General features: G+C 32.8%; 1 protein-coding gene across 1 annotated transcript in view; it reads left to right on the top strand.

Moving 5' to 3' along the window:
* The window catches only part of LOC119644329 (zwei Ig domain protein zig-8), a 103127-nt gene extending 98699 nt beyond the window's left edge, over positions 1 to 4428 (top strand). Inside the window, exon 6 of the mRNA XM_038043875.1 lies at positions 3840 to 4428. Within this exon, the coding sequence (XP_037899803.1) occupies positions 3840 to 4189 (350 nt within the window). The 3' untranslated portion in view covers positions 4190 to 4428. The remainder of the gene's footprint in view (positions 1 to 3839) is intronic.
* Positions 4429 to 24400: the final 19972 nt, after the last annotated feature.

Here is a 24400-nt window from a genome sequence, read left to right as displayed (position 1 = left end):
CACAAAAATTACAACAATCGCTATAGGTTACGAGACGTAAATGATTTATAAAATTTACATATAACCTAATCATATATGCCCGCGCATAAGCTTGCCGTACATACATTCATATATAGGAAAGACTATGTTTTTGATTGCTTTTTTGAATTTATATGAATTTCGAAAGAATTTCTCTTTCTTATTTTATTACTACTATCTTTATTATTATTGTTATTATTTATTTATTTATTTATTTATTTTTATTTTTATTTTTTTTTTGAAAGAAAGAGTTCACATCTCTACCATATAAAAGCTAATTATTTTCAGTTTACGTATTTCATGCATGCATGTATGCCTTACACCCGTACATCTATATCTGCAGAAACATGCTCAACAGTGTAAGAGTAAGAGGAACCAGTGAATCATTTTATGCTTTTCCTTCAGTCTATTCCTTAATTTTTAGACGATTTTCCAAACTCTTTGCCAAATTCGTTCACTAAACAAAAGAGATTTGCATTGTGGAAGGAGATCAAAAAAAGTTTACATAACTGCTAAGCATTCATTCATTCATTCATACCTATAACAACCATTTCAATTTGGCGGCCGGAAACACAAATTTGTGAACGGATGTAACATAAACTACTTTGACGGGCCCAGTTCACTTTGTAATTGAAGCCTAGAGTGATGACTGCACCAATCTCATCCATGCCAAGAATCATTCTCTTTTTAAAGGAGGAAAGCAATATTCGAATGGTTTCATGATTCGCATACCACCGCATTGATTAGCTGGGATTCAGTGTTAAGATTCACTTGAGATGCGTATGGCTTCAAGTAAATGAATCAATTGACGATTTCCCAAAAAAAAACTTATTATATGCGCGTAAATAATTATTTCTTATGTAATTGCAATTCAATAAGAATTCAATTAATTCTTCTTCTTCTTAAGTTTTTGAAATAAATCTCCATTTATACTGTAATAAATTTCAAGTTATCCACTTTTTAAAAGCAGTGAACACGTTCCCTTAAATCAAATGTCGAAACTTGGCAGGACGATTAAGAAGTTATAAGGTATTTCCAGGAACGATAGAAAAGGGATATTTTTTTACTGCTAGCAAGGGCAGGACATGAAATTTCTAAAAATTAATCGAGGAAATCCTGCTCAGTGATTTTGCCTTAAATAGTCGAGCATGTAAGAGCGTGTTCTTTGTTTGCTTCTCTCGCTGGTCTTCATCAACGATCTTCAGCGCGTGACAGAAAGCCCCACACTTTCCTCTGACGCCAACGAGCACGTTGTGTCAACAAAAAATCTTAGAGTACCGAAGTAAACCGTAAACGCTCCATCATGCGTTGCGCACTATATCGAGACCTTAAACAGATTGAATAGCGATGCGAACAATACTCAGTGATATCGTTTGTCTCTCTCTATCTCTCTCTCTCTCTCTCTCTCTCTTTTGATGCGGTCAATGTAGAAGAATCGGGGCAGCTCTTGATGTTCAGGTCATGAGAATACAAAGTGATGTGAGCTAAACAAAACACGTCTTGAAAGTGTCGGAAGGAGGAGTCAAGGGCGTAGGTTTATTTACGCTGTGCAAGAAATACTTCACCACAGTCAATTATCGCATTATTTACACCGTTTATATACTTTCAAAAATTAGAATATAATGTGAGTGCACCGACTTTCAAGATGTGTTTTGAGATAATCGACCGCATACAACGGGGGGATCATGTACACATATGCTACCAAAGTGCATCAAACACCTTCGACACTTTTGAGCAGTGGATAACGGGGATGTGCTTATGTTTAAATACATGCACGGCAAGTGTTCTACGGAAATGCAAAAAAACTGTATAGTGCTCTATAAAATTAAAAGAGTTCTGTCCGCCAATCAAACTATTCAGCTGCTCGACACTCTCACCCATTTGTCGTAAAACTTGTCCATAAATTACATGATACGTTATCGTGAATGTTTGTTCTTTAACCGCGGAACTTGCATATGGAATAATGCGCCGGCGGTGGTCTTTTTTGCTACTCAAGATGTTCTCACGTTCACATCGCATGCTCAGAAACACAACTCTTTCTCTCCGCACTCCTCTACGTACCGGTTTTCGTAAACGCCATGGTGCCTGCACGTATAGAGGACATAGATGAATATTTCCCGCAGTTTACACTTTATTGCATCCGAACACACAAAGAACGTTTCGATGGAAATGAGTATTCAATTCTCGGAAACTGATTATATCTGCCCTCCTAATAAAAAGAAATCAACTCTTATCGCAGTCAGGTTCGCTAACGAGCAAAATTGTGGCATTTATCCAAATCATCAACTGATTACCGCAAACTGTGTGAAAATTCAAAGTTGAGTAAAGATTTGCTTTTACGTGTTCCGCGAATTCCGTGGCGTACACAACAGTTGGGTATCTTTGTTTTTGTATAGGAAAGCAGAAGGAATTCTTAGATTTGTTTGTTCGTTTCATTAGCGAAAAGGCACAATTACCATCGATAATGAGTGCAAGTATGTACACCTGCCACGATTGAAATTTGAACCTCTCCCCAAGTATGCCTTAAGGCAGGTAGCCTCCTAGTGTCATAGTAGCCGCCATTCGAAGCAACGTATATTAGATTGGGTGACTTTTGTTTTTTCCGCTCGCAACGAAGGAAGGAAGAGAATCACAAGATTCGTAAGAGACAATTATTCATAAGCAGTTGTAGCAGAGTAAATACAAATTTGTTTAGATCATATGAATCCTAGCATGAGAAGGCATTGGAGAAAGCAAAAAAAAAAAAAAAAAAAAACAAAAAAAAAAAGAAAAAGAGCGAAAAGCGAGAAGCGAAGAAAGCAATAAATGATAATTTTCGAGTCACAAAGAGTCTAGCGCTAGTACTGAAAAACAGGCAAGCCAGATATGATGCCAAGATGGCAAAATACATGAAGGCTATCATAGTAAGAGTGTGAATTGCTGGCCAACCCCCACTCACTTCAGACGTGACTGGTGACCGGTGATTGGGTAACTATTTTTCATATTTCATGTCTCAAGCGAATGCTTCAGAGAGAAGGATTTAAGGTAAATGAAAAGTTGATGACGAGACAATTAGAGAAGCGGAAGTAAATTTTGAATGTTTGACCGGCAATATGAAAACACAATTTTCTTACTTAAATCCGGGAATTAATGATGTTATGATAAATATATATCCTGAAACGGAAACAACATTTATATACCATATTTTACTGAAATTTTTGAATGTAATCAAAATTGTATTCATCCTGACAGCGATGATAGGTGCATTTAATAGAAAGTTTCTAACCTTATTGAAAAGCTATCGGTTACTCATTTTAAAATAATGGAATCATTTATCGACTGCCAGAAGGCATTTAACGTCAACTAAGTACTTATTTATATGTGGCCTACGAGATTTTGAAAAACTTAAGAGAAATCGATAACAATTATTTTTTTACACAGCTTTTCCTGATATCTGTAACTGCTGCAATGATATGTTTAGCCTTTGAACGGAAGGAAAAGTCCAAAAAAAAAAAAAAAATCAAAATTTTAATTAAAAATTTTAATTGAAAAAATTGTGTTCTCATGTTTGATATTCTTCGTCAAGAATGAGAGGAGAAATGAGAGGATGAAAAAATAAAACTCTTATACATGAGAAAATCAAATGAAAATTTTTATAAAAAAATATGTATTTGGTTCGAAAGTGAAGCACAAAGCAATACAAGCAAACAACAAATAAACTAAAATGATATATAAACAAAGTATAAAATACGAAGTAATCTAAGCAAACACAACCCTTTCAGAGATACATTATTTATTTACAAAATAAACAAAATTCTTTTCTCTTTTATAAACAATTACAGGTGAACATCCTGCGGCTATGCATCATGGTGGTGCGATTCAGTTGCAAGTACCCTCTTGTCTTTTGATGCTTGGTCTAACATTCGGTATACTGACATTACATTATTATCGTCAACAAAGCAATTTACTACAACGTATACGTTGGCGCAAGGGGACCATTAAAAGTATAATAACCATTAAACGGCAACGGCAACGGCAACGACAACGACAACGGCAACGGCAACGGCAACAACTACAGCAAAACCATTTAGACAAACAACAACGTAACAGTAACAGTAATTGCTTTGATACTAAACGGACGCAACCCTGTTTACTAGGGCATCGAACAAATCTTGAATTGCCCGTAACATAACCATTAAATGGTTTTTGAATATAAGCAATAAAACAAACACAAACACACAAACACGCAAACACACACACACACACATACAAACACACACATATACAGAAAGAAAAACAAAAACCAGCCAACTAACCAACCCAACCAAAAAGTAATTTCGGAATGTAAAGAAACCACATACGGCAACCATAACAGCCGTAAAAGACAAAACGAACTGAATGAAAAATTAAATTAAATTAAATTAAATTAACAAAAGAAAAAAAAAAAAAATAAGTAAATAATAATAATAATAATGAATAAATGAATAAATAAATACATGAAATAAATTAAAAAAAAAAAAAAAAAAAAACCAAACAACAACAACTACATTGTAAATGATTTTAGAGATTATACTTAGAATAATGAAACTTTCTTTTTTCATAAACAACTAAACAACATTACATTAACTAATATATTATTAAAGTTAAGAAGAGAACGTAAAATAAATGTTTGCTTATTCATATAAAAAAGAATTCAATGAAACACAATATACACACGAGAATGTTGCGTAAATTATGGCTTGAATTTTTCTTATCCACCATCTAAGGGTACGTTCGGAAACGATTCGGCCTATGATGGGCACATCACCCAATCCTTTCATACCATTTTAACACAAATATTTCGATAGCATGTACATACTTAAATACATACATACATACATACGTACGTACATATGGGATTTCCGAATATAATCTGAAATGGTTTGCTGCGCGGAATCAAGCCTTTCCGCAATCTTCGACGTTGTCAAAAAAGTATTTTGCTCCAGCATAATTGTGACAGTATCGTCGTCGAACAAACACGGTCGACCAGAGCGTTAATTATCAGAAAAATAAGATTTCACATAAAAAGGGCGAGCAATATATGCGCATACATGTTAAAACTTGTTGTAAACGGAGCGGACGGACCTTTTCGATAGACTTACTATATATATGTATATGTACATATATAGATATTACTTACTATATATAGAGATTATACCAAATCTCAAATCAATTATGTTACATCCCCTTAAAGTAGAAATCTTTCCAATTTTTAAAAGTTTTTTTTTTTTTTGTTTTTGATGAGGGGCACGTTTAAGATAACATTGAAAATAGTTTTGTGAAAACAAGCCAGAAATTCAAATTTCCACGAAAATGGTTATAGTTGCCATAGCTACTGCAATCTCAACAGTAATCCAATATTATAAGCGAAGACTCTTATGCCTAAAAGCTTCAAAGATGGTTTGCCTACTAGCAGAGGCAGGAGAGGAGTTGAGTGTAAGGTAAAACTTGTCCGCCTGCCAGCATATGTACATATATACATATATGAGAATTAACTAATCATTCTATTCTATGGGAGAGGGAAAACGGATAAGCACATGAAAAGCATGCCCAAGTTACTCTCCCCGTCCCACTTTGCATCCGTTTAGCGAAATATTATCTCGTCATATATCCCAGGCAAGGATCAAAGAGAAATTGCAATCAGTCCACTAATAATGTTCTAGTACGTGGTAAGAAACAAACAGTCTTATCAGCTCTTTGCGAAGAGTCTTCTTAGTAAACTTTAAGATCACAATTAGTCCAAGACTTATACAAACGGAGCTAGAATGAACTGAAAACGCTTCTTCCCTATAATTTATTTTCCTTGTTAGTTTACAAATGTATTGGCTAGAATGTTATCTCATATGCGATTCAAATAATGTGCTCTTACCATATTCCCGGTAATATCACGATAATATTTTGCAAAGCCTATCAATGTTGCAAGATATTTCACCGCAAGAATATACTTGTATGTACAGCTTACTTCATGTACAGCTTGTTCATGTTCAACAACTCGTATTATGTTTCCTATATATATATATATATATATATGTGTATATATATATTGATATGCTACACATAGTACATGAAACGCAATCGGTCAACTTATATACTATATTTATCTATCAGTTTGGCAAAGCTGCACATTCATTTCACTGCTAATATTGTTTACACAGAAATCCATGTGAGCTGGAAATGCACTTTTAAAGTGCATTTTTAATACATTTCAGGCAATCGGTAGTCCTAATAAGAAACAGACGGATGGACAAAAAATCATTAAAAAGGAAAAAAAAAATTCATAGAAAGGTGACGAACTCCCCAATGGCCGATTTGATTCGAGACTTTTCGTTATTCGAGAATTTATCAGCTTAAGAAAAATCACTTAAGCGTATATATATCGCGGGATAACTAACTTCTAAATGGTGGATATAAATATATATAGTAATAATAATAATAATAATAATAATAATAAGGATAAGGATAAAAAGTATGTCGTAACTCATTGGGCAAACCGATACGAAAACTGAAAACCGAAAACCGAAAGGAAGGAATTTGATATTCGATGTATAAATGATAATTAATTTTAATACTGAGTACATACAAGCACAGAAAAAAATTTGTAAGAAGAAAAATATATACGTTGGGATTCCTTTTGTAAATACTTCAATAACGGTAAGAAACGTTAAAAAAAATTCGATTTCTAATAATAATTTTTACATAAATTTAAAACAAAAAAAAAACAAAAAAAACAAAAAAAACAAAAAAAAAACAAAACAAAAATACAAAAAAGAGCAAAAGGAGAAGAAGAAGAAGAAGAAGAAGAAGTAAAAATGAAAAAGAAAAGCAAGACATTAAATATTAAACTTGTTTGTAATTCGTGTTAAGTGAAAAGAAAAGAAGCTTTAGCAAGCTAAAATAGAAGAAAACTTAGAACTTGCGATTTTCCCGTTAAAAAGCAAAAGAAGAGCAAACAATAAGTAGAAATATATCAGAAATATTGCATTTTTTTTTTTTTTTTGTTTTTTTCTTTTTCTTTTGCTTCATCCAAAAAGTTTCTATAAACGAAGAAGAAAGTTTAACGAAAGCCAATGAGAAAATTTATCAGGTGTTTTAAAGACTTTGCAAGAGGCAGCTATCCGATAAGCTCGTCCCCATAAGTTCTTCGTGATAATACTCTAGGTTAAGATTGGAAATGTGTTTATTGCTAAAAAAAATTCACTTAAATTCACTTCTATCCGAGACGAGCAGCCCCTTTTGCCAAACACGTTCCAATTCTATGAAACGAAAATTCCGAATATACTCGAAATTAATTCTTCATACCAAGAATGCATTTTGTTTAACAAATACATGCACGTTTGCATATCTACGGTAATTGTAGATGCTTTGATGCCTTGACGTCTGTTACCTTCAACTGAAAAGTAACTTTTTCTAAGAAACATTTCCTTTATACACCAAAATACCAAACGATGCATAAAACAGTTTAGCATACGAATAATTCAATGAATTCGAACAATTGGTAGAGTGTAGGAAGCATATAAGACGAAAAACTATTCATTTAATGATCCCTAAGCATTTCTCAGTGTCAATATCATCACCTAAAGTTTCTCCCCGTTCACGTCATTCTCATGATCAAATACACAACTTGTTTGCTTTAAAAGCACTTTCCAGACTCCCGGACTTCCTTTGCTTCAAGTATCAAATTTTTATTTGAAACATCCTGTTCATAACATAGAACCGATATGGGACTATGGATATCGAGTAAACTCGTTAGTTCCCGTCAAGATTACATTACTCGTACATATTAAACTCGCGATCGCGTTTACTCGAGTTATCGATAACTATAAGATGGATCTTGTTCCTTCTATTCAATTTGTCTTAAAAATAGCTGGTCACTATTTACGCTATCGCGTAATGATATAAAATCATGGATTCGTATTATTCGCATTATACCAGTTGTGATGCAAAGACATATTCAGTTTGTGCGGATGTATGCAACACCCAAAACGACTTGACGTAATCTCATCTTCTATTATACTGATTGATTCACAATTTGTTTCCAAATCGATTTAAGCTTATCTGTCCATCCGTCCGGGTTGCTTTCTTAGATCGCATCTGTTAAGATATTTTGATAAAAGCGCGAACGCTATTGAAAATGATTCGGATTGGACAACTCGTTCGACCACTTTCAATAAAAGGCCTCGTTTAAAAAAAAACCATTACACGAATAACTGTATTAAGCAAAGCGATATGAGGTAATTGGTGGCAGACCGTGATCAGTTGTTGTTAAAATATTCCCCTAGTTATCGTCGGCGCTTACCGTACGAACTTTAACATTAATGCGCTTAAAAGGACTACAATATTAGAATAAAACCGCTCCATATTGTCGTTCCTTCGCTTAAGTGTTTAACTAAAGCATTGAACTTATTTATCGGGGGAATGGGTTATTGCTTTAATTTATATACTTAAGGCATATTAATTTTCTCTTCTGCAAAGCACATTGAATCATCCGTTGTCGAGTTGATAACTCCTAGATGAAGAAGAAGAAGAAGAATAGGAAACCTTTTGGAGTGAGTAAGTTTTAAATAGACTGAAATATGCCCTTTCATGCTTACTATTACACGAAATTGATAGCTCAAGTTGAAATACTTGAATACAATATCTGATTCGATTTCAGCGTGTATTAGCCCAAGACTAAGATCATTAATTGAACGTTTCTTAACTTAAGAACCTAATCCTTCACTGAATTCTAAATTAGATGGGTTTTCAGTGAGATATTATTTCCTCTTGCTCTTGTTTGGAATTTTTTTTAGATGAAAAAATAGAGAAAACTTATAAGCTTCTAACGGATTACTTAGAGTTGACTTGCAATGTCTATACGACAATGCAATAACACTTTTTCCGTAAATGATAAACAATGCATTCGTCTGTGGCGCATTATTTCCAGCTGTTTACTGCAACGGCTTTCTTTTCTTCCAACTTTTAAGATATCATCTTATTGGTTAGAGAGAAGGCGTGATTTTTTTCATTGAACTGAACCAGTACCGGTTGCAGGTAACTGTAGTCCCGCAATAAGTAATGAATGAAATGGAATCTACAAGCGTATGTTTTCTGATATAAATCTACAGATAAGTCTACAGATATATATATTTGTTTGCATACATATATACATGAATATGTAGTATACATATATAGTTTCTTTTAAGGAATGCTTTCCGAATCTTAATTTACTTATGCTCTGTATATGCATATATATATGAATGTGTATAGGAAATATGTATATGTATGTATTCATTTAATGAATGTTTTTTTTTTACACTTAACTTGACGACTCTTACTTATGCTCACAATAGCGGAACAAATAAAGTCGTAAATTTGGCCGGCAAACACCTGGTATTCGTTCTTTATGTTCTTGTGATAAAACTCAACTTTTCTTTTCCTTATGAAAACTAAGCTAAATGAAACTTTCATTTATTTCACAAACTTATTACATTTATTCACTGCACTTCAACAGTTTCATTGTAAGCACCAAAAATTTTTAGAAAAGAAAATAAAAAAAATAAATAAAAAGATACGAAATTATGTGTGTATGGCGGTATCCAGGAGAAACCTAAAAGCATCATAAAAACATCATACCATTCTGACTTATCTTACTATCTATATACTATATATATATATATATATATATATATATGAATATATATGTATATGTATGTATATATATGTATGCATATATATGTATGTATATATAAATGTAAATATGTGCGTGTATAAGGATAAAAGAAAAAAAATTTAAATAAAAAAAAAAAAAAAAATAAGAAAATTTCGTTCTACTTGTACTAAACTCTACTTGTCGCTCTAGACCAATAACTCACTTTTAAACTTAATATTTCAATACTCTATACTTTGTCCATGTTTCGATAATGAAAACAAAAAACTTTTATTAAAAAAAAAAAGTTTGAAAAAGATAAGATAAGATAACAGACAAAAAAAAAAAGACAAAGAGAAAGAGGAAGAGGAAGGGAAAGAGAAAGAGAAAAGAAAGAGAAAGAAGAGGAAAAAAACGAAATTTTATTCAAAGAAAAAGGAAAGTAACCACCACCCTTTACAGCCATTTTTCTGCTAAACCGATTACATAGTGTCTCGTGCACTAACAACCATCCACATATTCTTTGTTATTCTCTTATTATTACATGTAATGTTGAGATAATAAACAAAATAAACAATTTAAAAAGAGAATCATATAAAAATTGAAAAAAAAAACAAAGAAAAAAAAGAAAAACAAAAAACTTCGCTAATAAGCCTATAAATAATTGTTGAAAACAATTAGTTGGTTATGGCAAAAAAAAATAAATAAATAAATAAAAAAATACAAAACAAACATAGAATAGCAAAATGAAAATTTAATGTTTATAATAAAATAAATCACACAAACACATCTCAGTTAAATTTGTTTTACGTTGTTTTGTGCCTTTTTTTATTGTATTTAATTGTTTTTTGCATTTTTTTGGTTTTTTTTCTTTTTTTTGTTTTTGGTTTTTGGCCTTTTATTCACTGCCACAATCAGGTCATCAACATTGTTACACACAAAAGTTAATGTTAAATAACTGGACGAGAAAGAAAAGAAATTAACTTAAAACTTACGTTTGCGTAGTAAATTTGAAAAAAAAAAAAAAAAAAATATTAAAAAAAATTAAAAAAAAAAACAAAAAAAAAATTTAAAAAAAAAATTTTACCCCAAATTGCGTTTTTTTTTTTTTTTTTTTACCCAATGATTATATATATACATATATATATATATATATGATGTGTGTATGGATGTGGTTAAAAAGCCATCAAATTGCAAATTAGATGAGATGATAAATGCAAATAATTGTTTATTGTGTAAATTTGTAGTTTATGTAATTGTTTTTAATTACAAGGCGGAGTTTAGATTCAACCTTAAAAAAAAAAAAAAAACAAAAAAACAAAAACAAATAAATAGAAAAAAAGAAGACATTTAAAAAAAAAATGAATTTAATATGTAAGGAAAGAATGGAAACAAAAAAAAAAAAAAAAGAAATTCATATTATAGTAATTGAATCGAAAACACACAACAAAAACAAATGAATTCAAAAATCTACATATACAAGAACAAAAAAAAAAAAAAAAAAAAATTAATAAATAAATAAAAAACAAAACAAAAAAAAAAAAAACATAATACTAATGAAATGTGGTTATAAATGCAAAGGCAAATTCAAAAATAAATGAAAAAATAAAAATATATGTAAAAAAAACAAAAAAATAAGACAATGTCGTAAATTATTTGATGGAGATATTCGATGGGCGCGTGGGCCGTATTGGAAAATAAAAATTTTATTTAATCTGCATGTCGCGGTTGTCCCTTGACTTAATCCTGAGCAGCAAACCGGCAAAATTACTTAACACTCTGCATTAGAGTGACCTTCTAGAGACGGTGTACCGTCTAGTCCACAATTGGGTCGACTACTGTAAGCAAAAGTATAACCACTTTAGACGAGCTGCCGGTTCGTTCGTATTCGTTAGAATAGCATGATCTCACCACAGTAAGTACGATAGGCTAGACTTTAATTGATCTACGACAAAACCATATTTATATGTGATCGCGAAAGGTCATAAAACATGAATTGCGATACACGAAATAGTTTGTCACAGAAGCATGGGCAAGCAAGGTTGCGTCAACTGATATCAAAACACAATTATCTGCTGTGTCCTTAAAAATAGCCCGAGCTACCAGAGAGCGCGTGAAACGCGTGAAAATTTCCCTGCTTATGTAGTATGCAGTATTATTATTGAAAACAACAACAATCACAACAACTGTTTGAACGCTGTATGTGGGTAGGGTGTAATAAGCTATCCATTCCTTCGCAATCTATACTGTTACTCTTCTCAATACTTTGTTTGCATCCGTGTACTGCTTTTGCACATATTACACTCGTAGGGTTCATAAGCAAGCTTGAACAAATCCAAAATAGCGGATGACATTGGTCTAGGGTTTGTCTGCATTCAAAAGTGAAACGCAACTTGGCCATATGATGATTCGTACGAAGCATCGCATAGTCGGTAATCATTCAGTTAGTCATTCTAGTTTCAATGCAATCTCTGGACACAGTTCGTCACAAAGTGGTCGCAGAAAAGTCCTACACTTTGAAACATATGGCATAACCGGCAAGTTCCTGATCCCTTTCCTGTTTCGTTGACGCGAAACTAAACCTGTGGAATGGTGAGGTATATGATAAGACTACTCATCAATAAATGGATTACTAGCTGATAGGTGAGGTTGACGCTACGTTATCTTCGAATAAAAGGGCAAAATTAAAATGCTTGCCAAACGAAAGGCAAAGCAAGTACAATTAATTCGTTTTAGAATCGTCCACGCTACAAGGTCATACTGCGGACGTATACAGGGTACAACAAGTATTCAAGGTGTCTTTGGCAGATTTATTCCAGAGGATGGATAAAATAATATCAATACTATGCAATATGGTACCCTTTTCTGGCATTTTCGCAACACTGTTCCTCTGTAAATAATGGGACGCATCTTATAGACTATATTTCTCAATATATTAATAGTGTTTTCTGTAAGCGGATGAATACAAACGAGCCGTAAGAGTACGGGGCAGACCACTATCTCCAATATCGTTTTAAGACAATAGCGGAAGAATGGGATAGCATTCTGCTGCAGTCCACGGACACACTCTATTCGAATCTATTCGAATTCTGCGGAGTGCTGCAGATGCTCTAAAAGCTAATGGCAGCCCAACTCTTTGCTAATCAATAAATATTTCTTAGGAGGCGACAGGTGTTCCTATTATTTTATTGTATATAATCAATGATTATAATCGTTTTAGAGTTTTTCACAGAAATGCCTCCCTCCTCACCCTGCCAACGTATACGGGACATTTTCGTATTCATCTCATTTATGGATTTGCATATATATATATATTTCTCAAGTGAAAGCTGATGTTTCTGACAGAATTTCAATCGAGAATTCATCGCAAATTATGCCAAATACGGAGATGAAATAAATTCTGATCCAAGATCAGGAAAATGCGAGCACCGCAGCGACGGATCAGATTGCCAAGAATACTAAAAAGAAATGATCCTTCGAACTTGCACACTTGGAACAACTTTAGAATTAAATGTGGACGAAATCCATCGTCATGTACACGAATTCGTGCAGGGCCCCGGAAAAAAGTGAACCTAATGATGGCTTTCGGCAAAGTCAAAGGATTAGACAATTGAGAAGACGTGAGAAGAATTTCGTTCGTCTTAAAGAAACTGTGCAACGTTTCAAAAAAAGGTACGCGCCTACGTTGTTCATAGGCATTTAAAGCCATCGACCGGATTCGAATTAAAAATTAGCAAAAGGGCTCTACTAATGAAAAGCAATTATTGCGGACAGTCGATCTTAAAAATCCGAGAAAAAGAGTTTGTAGGAAGGAATATCTAACGATGTCAGAGAATATGTCAATCACCCATGTTTCAGCACAATGAGAATTGGAAAAATTCCCATATGACTAAGGGCGCAAGTGCAATCAGTTAATCGAAAAGGCCACGGTTAGGTTATGTTGAAACCCACGCAATCGAATCAAATATTCAATGCAGTTAACTCTTAACTTGATCTTTTCACAAAATGCTTGTCACTGCAATTATATAATAATTAATATATAATTATAATAACTAATTTGCCAAAGAGATGATCCATCAAAATATTGAGCATTAAAAAAAGTTCCGGCTATATCTGCTACGTTCTAGGTATGAGGTAACAGGTAGGTATCAGGTATTAGGCTATTCAATATCTCTCTCTCTCTCTCTCTCTTTCTCTCTCTTTGTCTCTCTCTCTCTTTCTCTCTCTCTCTCTCTCTCTCTCTCTTTCTCTCTCTCTTTTTTTTTTCTTTCTCTCTCCGTAAAGCAATGCTAAACGACCATATTAAACAAAGAGAGAAGTAATCGCTAACTTAAAATATTTAAGTATCGATGGCACTAGAGCATCGAGAACGCGAGAACGAATCGAGTATCATCCCAATATTCTTAACACCACAATATCTGCCTTGTAGGGATCATTTCTGTGAACACACTATGCTACATTTATATACATATACATATATAGCATATGCTTGTGAAATTAAATATATATATATATATATATATATGCCTGTATATATATGAGCCTGTATATAAATTTACGTAATTGTGTATAGAAATTTTACAAAGACCCTGTATATGTGAAGTTATGCGCTACGTTGTGCATCGTTATGTAATAAATTTTTTTTTTTTTTTTTTGTCTATCATTTTGGCTGAAAAGGTAAACGTTTTGCAAACAAGTTGTTTTGTTATCAGTTTATGTAATATGAAAAACTAATGTTGTATTGTATCTTAAAAATTTGTTCACATAAACGCGGTGATAATTATACGAGAAAACATCGTTCAACGACAATATCATAATTAAAAATGTTTAAACATGCGACCGAGGACTATGCAGTGTACATGTGTGCATATGTGTATAGCAACCACAGTAACAATAATAAAAACAATAGCAACAGCAGCAACAACAATGATAATCTGCAATTTGTTAATTTATAGAGCATTTAACATGAATAATGTGCAGATGACAGATATACACATATCCAATAGCATGCATATATATAGATACATATACATATATATATATATATATATATATATGTAGATGAGTGTGAACAAGCAGGCTACAAGCGGACCAGCAATCAACCAATCTAGCCGAGCGAATAGAAGTCATTTATAAAGTTGCAATCAATACGTACGAACAACGGCACACACGAAACTTTTAATTCCCAGAATGCAATGTTCATGTTTATTATGATCATCATTTTTTTTTTGTATACATTCATGTTCACGTGAACATTTAGATGCCCATACGCATAAATATGAGTACATATGTGTATAAGGATTTCGGACCGGATATATATGCATATATATATTATGTACGGATGTATGTAACACGTATAACAATAGAAAACGTTTAAACGCATTGAGGGATTACTTATTAATGCACAAATGTAATGCAACTCAATATTCATTTACAATAATTTTGGGAAAATATTCGATATGATTATTATTATTATTATTATTATTATTATTGTTGTTGTTGTTACTCTTTTTGTTGTTTATTGTTGTCAAATCTTGAACACCAGTTATGGTAATAATTGCATACATGAATTTATAATTCATTTCTACCTTAATTATATGAGCGAGAAAGGGAGAATATTTTTTATTTTTTTTTATTTTTTGCAAAACTATACAAATCTATGAAACAATCAGTGAATTGTTGTGTGCATTGCATAATCATATCGTAATATTTGCTGCTAATGCTTGGTTGCTTGCTGCATTCACCGATACGTTCGTCCTTGATATGCATGTATGCAATTTATGATATATATATATATATATATATATACGATAATTTTCATCCAATGACATCAACTTTTGCATATATGCAAATGGATTTGTTTTATGCATCCCGTATCACCGCTAACATTATTCCAAAATTGTTGTTTACAGAATTGTCAAGAGCAAAAAAAAAAAAAATAAATAAATAAATAAATAAAAAACATACATATTGACTTCCATCACATGCTTGCATATTTACAATTACAATATTATCATATATCGACTTAGACCTAATTCTCTGATGGAGAAATTTCATTTTTATCAATAATTTTAAAGCAAAATTCTTCAAAATTTGCTGCTTGCTATGCTTGCTGGCCTCAAAAAAAAAAAAGAAAACAAGTTAATGATGAAAACAAGGAAAGAATGATTTCATTATTATCACTACTTACACTGTTTACACTCTCAACTTGAAACTAAGAACTAAGAACACAAATCTTTAGTTGAAACTAATAGATAGCATCGCGTGACCTGCGCTGTTAAAGGGAAAACATATTAAAAATATTTAAACATTGCCGGAGTGCATCATTCATTTGATTTAATTTTCAAGAAATACCTCAACTAATATTATTTATAATAGATAGAGATGCGCAGTTATACGGCTGTGACATTTGGAAGCGAGATCAAGCCACCTTGACTACATAACTAAAAAAAAAAAGTATTTTTTCTCTACCTTTTTTTAACAATTACTTTACAAATAAAATAATAAGGTAAAGAAAAAAGTTTAGTGGGGGAAGATAGGCGGCGGCTGACGACATAGCCTAAAGCTACAAGACTTGTACGGCTCTCGCAAATTAAATGTAATATTATTAATTATATCAAGTGATGTACAGTTTCAAAAATATTAAAATGTTTATCATATCGGAGATAGGATTATCGAGTATGATTGTAGCTGAGGGATTCTGAAGGTTTGGCATGACGAAAACGTCGAGTTCTTACACTTAGAAGCATTCAATTGGTAAAGATTGAGCAACATTGTAATGTGAATAGCCGCATAGGTAAGAATCGCGGATATCAAGTCTGTGTTCGCGGGTTGAAATCACAACACGGCAGAATTTGTCTCGGTCGTAGTTATGGCGAGTGCTGAGTCGGTAAAAGCTAAGCGATTGTGCGCACAACCACTAGGTTGCGGTTATTTTCCAATCTCTTTCTCTTGCCGCACTTCATTGCGGCCATCGTCACCGTATCGCACAAATAGTGAGCATATATATAAATATATATATATATATATATATATATATATAAATATATATTGGCTTAGGAAAAGGAGAAACATGTTTTCCAATAAAGCTGACAAGTGATTTTGATTTGTGCTAAATGTCGCCTAATTAATTTCGGAACGTGATGCCGTTGCACCCATAAATTTATTTTTTCGTCTGAGAAAACTTGCCATAACAGTTTCTAGGTTTTCCGCATCAAAAAGCAGCTTCCAATTAACAAGCGATATGCAGTGTTTTGCATTCTAAGAGCCACTAAGGCAACTGTAACTTGGGAACTGTCATGATATTATGGCACACATCGTTTGAAAATCTATCTATATCTATAAATCATATGGACTCGCCAATAGTGGCGACATCTATATGTCATGCTACTGATGTACTTATAATTTGTAGCTAAGGTCATCGCAGTCGCAACGAATCGGTGTCCTTCCGCAGCGTTTTCCTCGTAGTAAGTAAGGCTTAAAAGTAGAGCTTTCTGCAAACGAATTGTCCATTTACTGGGGCGTAAAGAGTTAAGCAAGCACTTTCGTGCAGTTGCCTACAATTGCAAGACTACATAATAAGACCATAAGATAATTCATTATATTTAGATGTTGAAGAAATTGTTTGCTTATTTCTAGGAGAGACGTTTATTAAAATTATAAGGTATTGAATAAAACTGTGACTTTTCTAGTTGACTTAAGCTTAAGCTTTACCCAGCAGTACCCAGCTATCCCACTGCAATGCAAGCAAACGGCATAGCTCCTTTGTAAGTTTAAATAAAGTGCAAGTTCACTGCTAAAAAAGAACGTCATTTACATGAAGCGTGACTTTTTCTGCTTAATTTGAGTGATAGTGCTGTTGAATTTTGCTGCTGAGCGATGAATGATATGCGGATGATAAATGCAAAATGCACCATTAAAGCCGACGCTAAGTCTGAAAATGCACGGTGGCCGTCATTTGGGTTGCGATGTATTATGAAGTGCTTTAAACAAACGAAACAATCATTATCAGATGCTAACAACAACCGTTGACATAATTGCGTCGAAAAATGGTCGCCGTATGCCACAAAAGAGGATTTTCTCATTTTTCGTAATTATGAGGTTCGGTCGGTCCCATGCAGCAAAACATATGAAACAAAAGTTCGCAGCACTGTAGTGGAATGTGTTACGCTGCCCGCTATATTTAAAAACAGGAGTCTCCCTTATTAGTATTAATTTCAAACGCTGATGAATTATTATTCATTTGCATAGCGTTTCTACTCTTATGGCGTTAACCAAAAAAAAGTGGATCTATATGTAGCAACTTTCAAACTACTGGTTGACTTTTTGCGGTAGAAACACTTTGAATAAAATAACTCTTGCCGTTGCTTTTATAATGAGAACTATATATAGAAAGCAAGTAAAAGCACTAGGCTTGTTGAGCCACTACCCACCATTAAATAGCCTACATCTACACTCTACACTTATTCATATAACGACTTTTCAAAGTAGGGCGATGGTCGAAAAAGCGGTCTGGTCCGCACCCTTTTCAGCAGATTTATCGCAGAAATTGCCATCCTATGAGTAAAACAAAATGATCATTATCATGTTGACAGTTTTGGCTTCTTCAGACCCTACATAAGTTGACACTAATGTGACAAGTCCATTGCGTTTCCTGCATGTCACTGAGATATCAAGTCCTTCATAATCCGCTACTTATTGCTCATAGGTTGCTCGAGCTGAAGAGTTATGAATTTCGTTTTTGACTTTCTCTTTCTCTGCAATTCGTTTTCATAGAAAACCAACAAGTTTTCATGAACTCAATCATCGTATGCGGGATATTTGTAGTATTACTTATGTGACAAATGCGTAGAGTATTTCCCAGAAAACCCGTACATAGCCAATAAAATTTTCAACATGCAACATCAAACATTAATAACTTGTATGCGAAGAGATGAGTTAGATCAATCAGTTAGATAAATGAGTCGTTTGTAGTGAACTCGAAAAAAGAAAAAAATCGATCCAAGCAACACGCGGATCTCTATCACCCAACACATTCGAACGTCAAGAAAACATAATGTCAAGTGTATGGAAACGCATATCCCAAGATTTTTAAATAAAACTAAGTGCATGTGGAATGTAGATAATTGGCAACAATATGCATTCAAAAGTTAATAGATGATCTTGGCTCACTATGATAGTTTTTTAAAAAATAAGAAGAGACGAATAAAAGCAAAACGAAGCATGTTCGCTTCTAACATCTATTTAATCGAATATTCCCGGCCCTTTTAGTTTTCAGCGCGAAACTGATTCGTAACAGCAAGCAAGTAAGTACCTAAGCAAAATAAATATTTATGAGAATATTTTAAGTGTGCTGCTTAGTTAACTGACTCCTGTTCGCTTTTGAATAAGAAATGCTTCATTCGTATGACATCTCTGACGGAAACGGATACATGTATCCTTTTATGATAAAAGTAAAAAAATTCCTATTTATGAGTGAATGCTGATAAATTCTTGAAATGAACCCGTCCTCGAATGGATAGAAAAAGGAAGTGAAAAAAAAAAAAATATTCAACGCCCCATGGTAAACAACAAACAGTTAATTTATTTAATTACCGCACACACAAATACACAACTGCGCAGCCATTCTACATTATCAAAAACTTGTGTTGTTATTAATTTCAAAAATGTGTTATTTAAACTTAACAGCGAAAATATTTCATAACTCACTCTTAACAACCCTGCATATACATATTATTATTAGTTTGGGGAAAAAGAAATCCATTATTTTTATATGAACTTCAGGACTTTATTTAACATGCTTCGGATTGTCCGATTTGAGTCAAATATGCACCGTTTTGTTGTACGATTTGTTGCCATTTTAAAGGTAACTTCAAAATGCCTCTCTCATAGAAGTCCTGGTCTCTATTTGCAAAAAACTCTAGTAGTCGATTTTCACAATCCTCCCTAGATTCCAATTTTTTATCATGAAAGAAATTTTGCAATGCAAGAAAAAGATGATAATCGCTTGGTGCCAAGTCGGGACTGTATGGCGGATGCATTAAAACTTCCCAACCAAGCTCCCGAAGTTTCTGGCGAGTCATTGTAGATGTGTGTGGCCTAGCGTTGTCCTGGTGGAACGCGACACCTCTCCTGTTGGCCAATTCTGGCCGTTTCTGGTCAATCGCTATCTTCAAACGGTCCAGTTGTTAACAGTAGAGATCAGAATTTAGCGTTTGGCCATATGGTAGCAACTCATAATAAATAATCCCCTTCCAGTCCCACCAAATGCATAGCAAAACCTTCCTGGCCGTTTGAGGTGCTTCACCGCTCTTTGACCACGATCGTTTTCGCACAGGGTTATCGTATGTGATCCATTTCCCATCTCCAGTCACCGTCCGTTTAAGAAATGGGTCTATCTCAGTCCGTTTGGCCAAGGCTTCGCAGATGGGAATTCTATCCATCATGTTTTTTTCTGTTAATTGGTGTGGCACCCAAACATCGAGCTTCTTTTTGAATCCAGCTTTATGTAAATGGTTTAAAAGTGTTTTATAGTCGATTTTTAGCTCCTGGGCGATGTTACGACTGCTCACATGCCGTTCAACTTCGATCATTTCTCCGATTTTATCGACATTTTCGACGACCGGCCTACCTGTGCGAGGTGCATCTTTAACATCAAAAATTCCTGAACGGAATCTACGAAACCAAAATTGCACATAATTGGCTGTTACAGTATCGGAACCATAAACACCATTCACAATTTTAGCCGCCTGGCTTGCATTTTCGCCTTTGTCAAAGAAAAACTGTAAAATGTACCGAATTTTCTCTTTGTTCACTTCCATTTTTAACACGCTGTAACTCACAACTGAATGCACCAAACAAAAACAGCAAAAGAATTTTTTTTACTGAGAAATGTCACCTTTCCAATGAGCATAAATCTGAAATTGTTTGATCGATACTTTACGAGAAATCTATCAGTGCAGCCATCTACCGAAAAAATAATGCATTTCTTTTTCCCCAAACTAATATATATATATATATATATGTATATATATGTGTAATATATCTATTGTTGAACAGATGGCTATATGTATGTGTTTGTTTCCGTTAGTATGTTTACCTGCGCATAAATTAACTGAAAACAAAAACAAAAAGGGTGAAAACGAAAAAAAAAAAGGCACGAAAAGAAGGAAGAAGGAGAAATCAAGAGAGAGAGATAGAGAGAGAGAGAGAGAGAGGAAACCAAAGAAGAAAAAAAAATTAACCTAATATTATTGTAAATTTTTTGTGTACATAAATGTAAGAGAAGAGCAAACATAAAAAAGTAAAAGGTTTATGAGAACTTGACATCAACAGCACACACAAAATTACTTGAAAAATATTATAGATATATATATGTACATGACGTCTAAGTAAACCTACACAAATGCTTATTATACATATATAAGCCAATATACAGAGGTTTGAATGAGAACAAAAACGGAGAATGAAAAACATGAATAAAAAGGCATTCATACAATAACAATAACAATAACTACCAAAAAGTATTCGCTTAAGTTGGTACTCAAGTGGGGACTCTTCTACACAAACACTACTAGACAAAAAGTTTTCGTTTGTTATAAGCATATATATATATATATAATAGGTGCTTATAAATCTAAATATATATATATGTATACACATGATCAACAAAACGAAAACAAAAGAAAAACAAGAAGAACATGAAAAAAAAAAAATTAAAAACACATAAACGAAAACAGAAAGAAAAACATAAAAACAACTTATATGTCAATGTGCTTTTAATGAGAAACATTTACAACAAGTGTTTCCAAAAAAACAAAAAAAAAATAAAATCAAGAGTAAATAAATATATAAATAAATATATAAATAAATAAAAAAGAAAAGAAAAAAAAAAACAAAAAAAAAACAAAATGAAATTAAACCGAAAGGCACACACACACCCATACAAAGTGAAACAAAAGAACAACAATGCAAAAAAAAAAAAATATATATATATATACTTTAACACGGTTACGACGAGGGTGTACTTACTCTTACTGTGTGGCCATTATAAATATTGTGTAAAAATTTCCTTTTATTGTTGTTTTCCTCTTTACATGTCATTACATGGATTACACGATTACATACAAAAACATATCTTATGACAATTACATTACGATTACTCTTGGTCGACCACACGCAAGGCGTGTAATAAAAATTCAACTTAAATATGTTAACAATTTCATATCCTATGTATAGCGAATTAATTGAAAAATTCGCGGACTCATTTTCCAATCTTCTTCGACAATCTTCTCTCCCTTAAGAACAAACTCATTACATTTCTCTTTTCATCTATCCCTTCATCCATTCATCATCTATTTCAAATCGCAAAGCAGTTTCATTTAACTTTTCCATATCGTAAATGAGTTGATGGATTTTTAAAACCAAAGTGATGCAATGAATAATATTTTTTTAATTTTTCAGCATATCTATGGTCGACAAGATCTACGGTAAGGATATACTGTATGTCACCTCCAAAAATATACTTTTAATATTTTTGCATAGCGAACAGAATACCTACCCCAGATATAATGCAGATGGACTGCCGGGCAAACGGATATGCTTAGATTGATTCAAAAACTATCCAGGAAAGAAAGTTTAAAGATTCCGTTAACTATATATATATATATATATATATATATATATACATCTTGCGGAAGTGAAGGATATCAATAGTTGAAATACTTGTGATCTACTTGATGATTAAGGCCACAATTATGGAGCGAAAGGAATCGAATCTCGATCTTCAATGCATATATCATACGTGCTAACCACTAGACCATACGGTAGCCTTCCACATATTTTTAAGGAGAAAGATGGAGATGACATAATTTCATATTTAATATAATGAATGAAACATTTTACAACAATCAATTCATAAATTTTTCATTAATTCATTTAATATTTTACTTTATTTAAACAGTCATTTAAATTAACATAAATGATTCTTTACTACGTTGGTATTCGAACCCGTCGACTTGCAATAAAAATTGCGTTTCCAATCAACGACATATCAGCTTTCGGGCCTTAATATACGCAATCCGTACATACAGTTAGAGTTGTTTTTGTGCGTTGCTTTCTTTTTTTATGCGCCTTTTATTTGTTCGACTGATTTTATGCGACTTGTTTTGTTTGTGCGGTTTGTTTTGTGCAATTATTTTCATGCGGTGCATGAATATGTGATGCTTGATATGGTAGAGCGGATGAGAAAGAATATGTGCGTCTGCGGCTGCAGCGAGTTGTATTGAATTATATACCCTTTGAAATTATTTCCATGTTTAAAATGAGAAATTAAAATTTTTTTTTTTTTTTTTAATATTTCTCTATGCAATTTAATTATTACACCTTACGCCGCTTGTGTTGCAAGGTGTATGAAGTCTTTTCATACGTATGTAACACGCAGAAGGATTGTTAAGAAAACCAACGATTTATTATACCGATCAGAATCATTTCCTGAATCGATCTAAGCCTGTCTGTTCGTCTGTCAATTTGTCCGCCTGTGCATGTATGTTTGTTTTTAACTTAAAGGTCGCGATTTTTTTAAAATACTTTAATGAAATTTGAGCCTGACACTGACTTTCGATTATTCTCCATATATCGTCTTAGTTTGCATAGTCCCGCTACTCTAAATTGGTATAAAAATTTTGATTCATTTAAGCCAATCTTTTGAATCTCTTTATATGATAAAAAATTGTAATTTTCAATATTTCATAATAGTAAATTGACATAGAAATCAACTTTACCGAATAGGTCTACTTTTTGGATAACACTGCACATAAGGACTTTCAGGAAACGTAAACCCTTATAGACCAAAATAAAGCGTCACCGTTAATGTTTTATGATCAAAATTTGTTCATCGTAGTAATTTGATATAAAAATGATGTGGACGAAATTTAAGATGGATTATGACATGGATCGATTTCCTGCACTTCATTCTATATAAGGTTTCTCATGAATTATAAGCCTTTCAGAAAAAGATTTCATTTTGAATATTTCATTACAAAAATGAATCAATAGTCGCAGTTTAACAAAAAAATTAACGGTAAGGAATTTGGATCAGATAGATCTCTTCTTTAGACTATAACATGTATTGAAAAGGGTCATTATGAAAAGCAAGCACTTATATGGAAAGAAAGTATAAGTTGCAGTTGCCTATAATGGAAACCAAAAATAATACAATTTTTTGCAACTAAATTAAGTTTATTAAATTTGGATTACGTCATACGTTGTTTTGGGAATTGCAGATTATTATCAAAAGCAGTTTAAGGCATCGAAAGGTCGGTCTTGCTCGACTATAGTATTCATACTCGTTAGCCTATTTACCGCACAAAAACCAAGCCCACTGATATATCACATTTGAAAACGTTCAAATGCTTTGCCATACAGCTTTCAATGTCCGTTCAAAGTGTTATTGTTCAAAAAATAAAAGCAGAAAATTAAAAAATAAATTTTCGTAAATTAATTTTTCGGATTATATTATAAAATGGGCGAAATGACGAACAATTCCAGATTTCGCTGTCAATGGTCTACGATTGTTGTCGTAATATTAAGCAATAAGCAATAAACTCGTCTGAATCGCTTAGAAACATGAGAGTTATCATAAGAAACGTAAATATAACTTAGCTATAACTAAGAAAAATCATCATCATAATTATAATTTTTAATGCATATATAAGAAAATCAAGATTTAACGAAATATAT

The sequence above is a fragment of the Glossina fuscipes genome, unplaced genomic scaffold (genome assembly GCF_014805625.2).
Source record: "Glossina fuscipes isolate IAEA_lab_2018 unplaced genomic scaffold, Yale_Gfus_2 0, whole genome shotgun sequence".
Taxonomy (NCBI): Eukaryota; Metazoa; Arthropoda; class Insecta; order Diptera; family Glossinidae; genus Glossina; species Glossina fuscipes.
The sequence above is the reverse complement of the archived record's forward strand: the minus strand, read 5'-3'. Positions and strand labels throughout refer to the sequence as shown.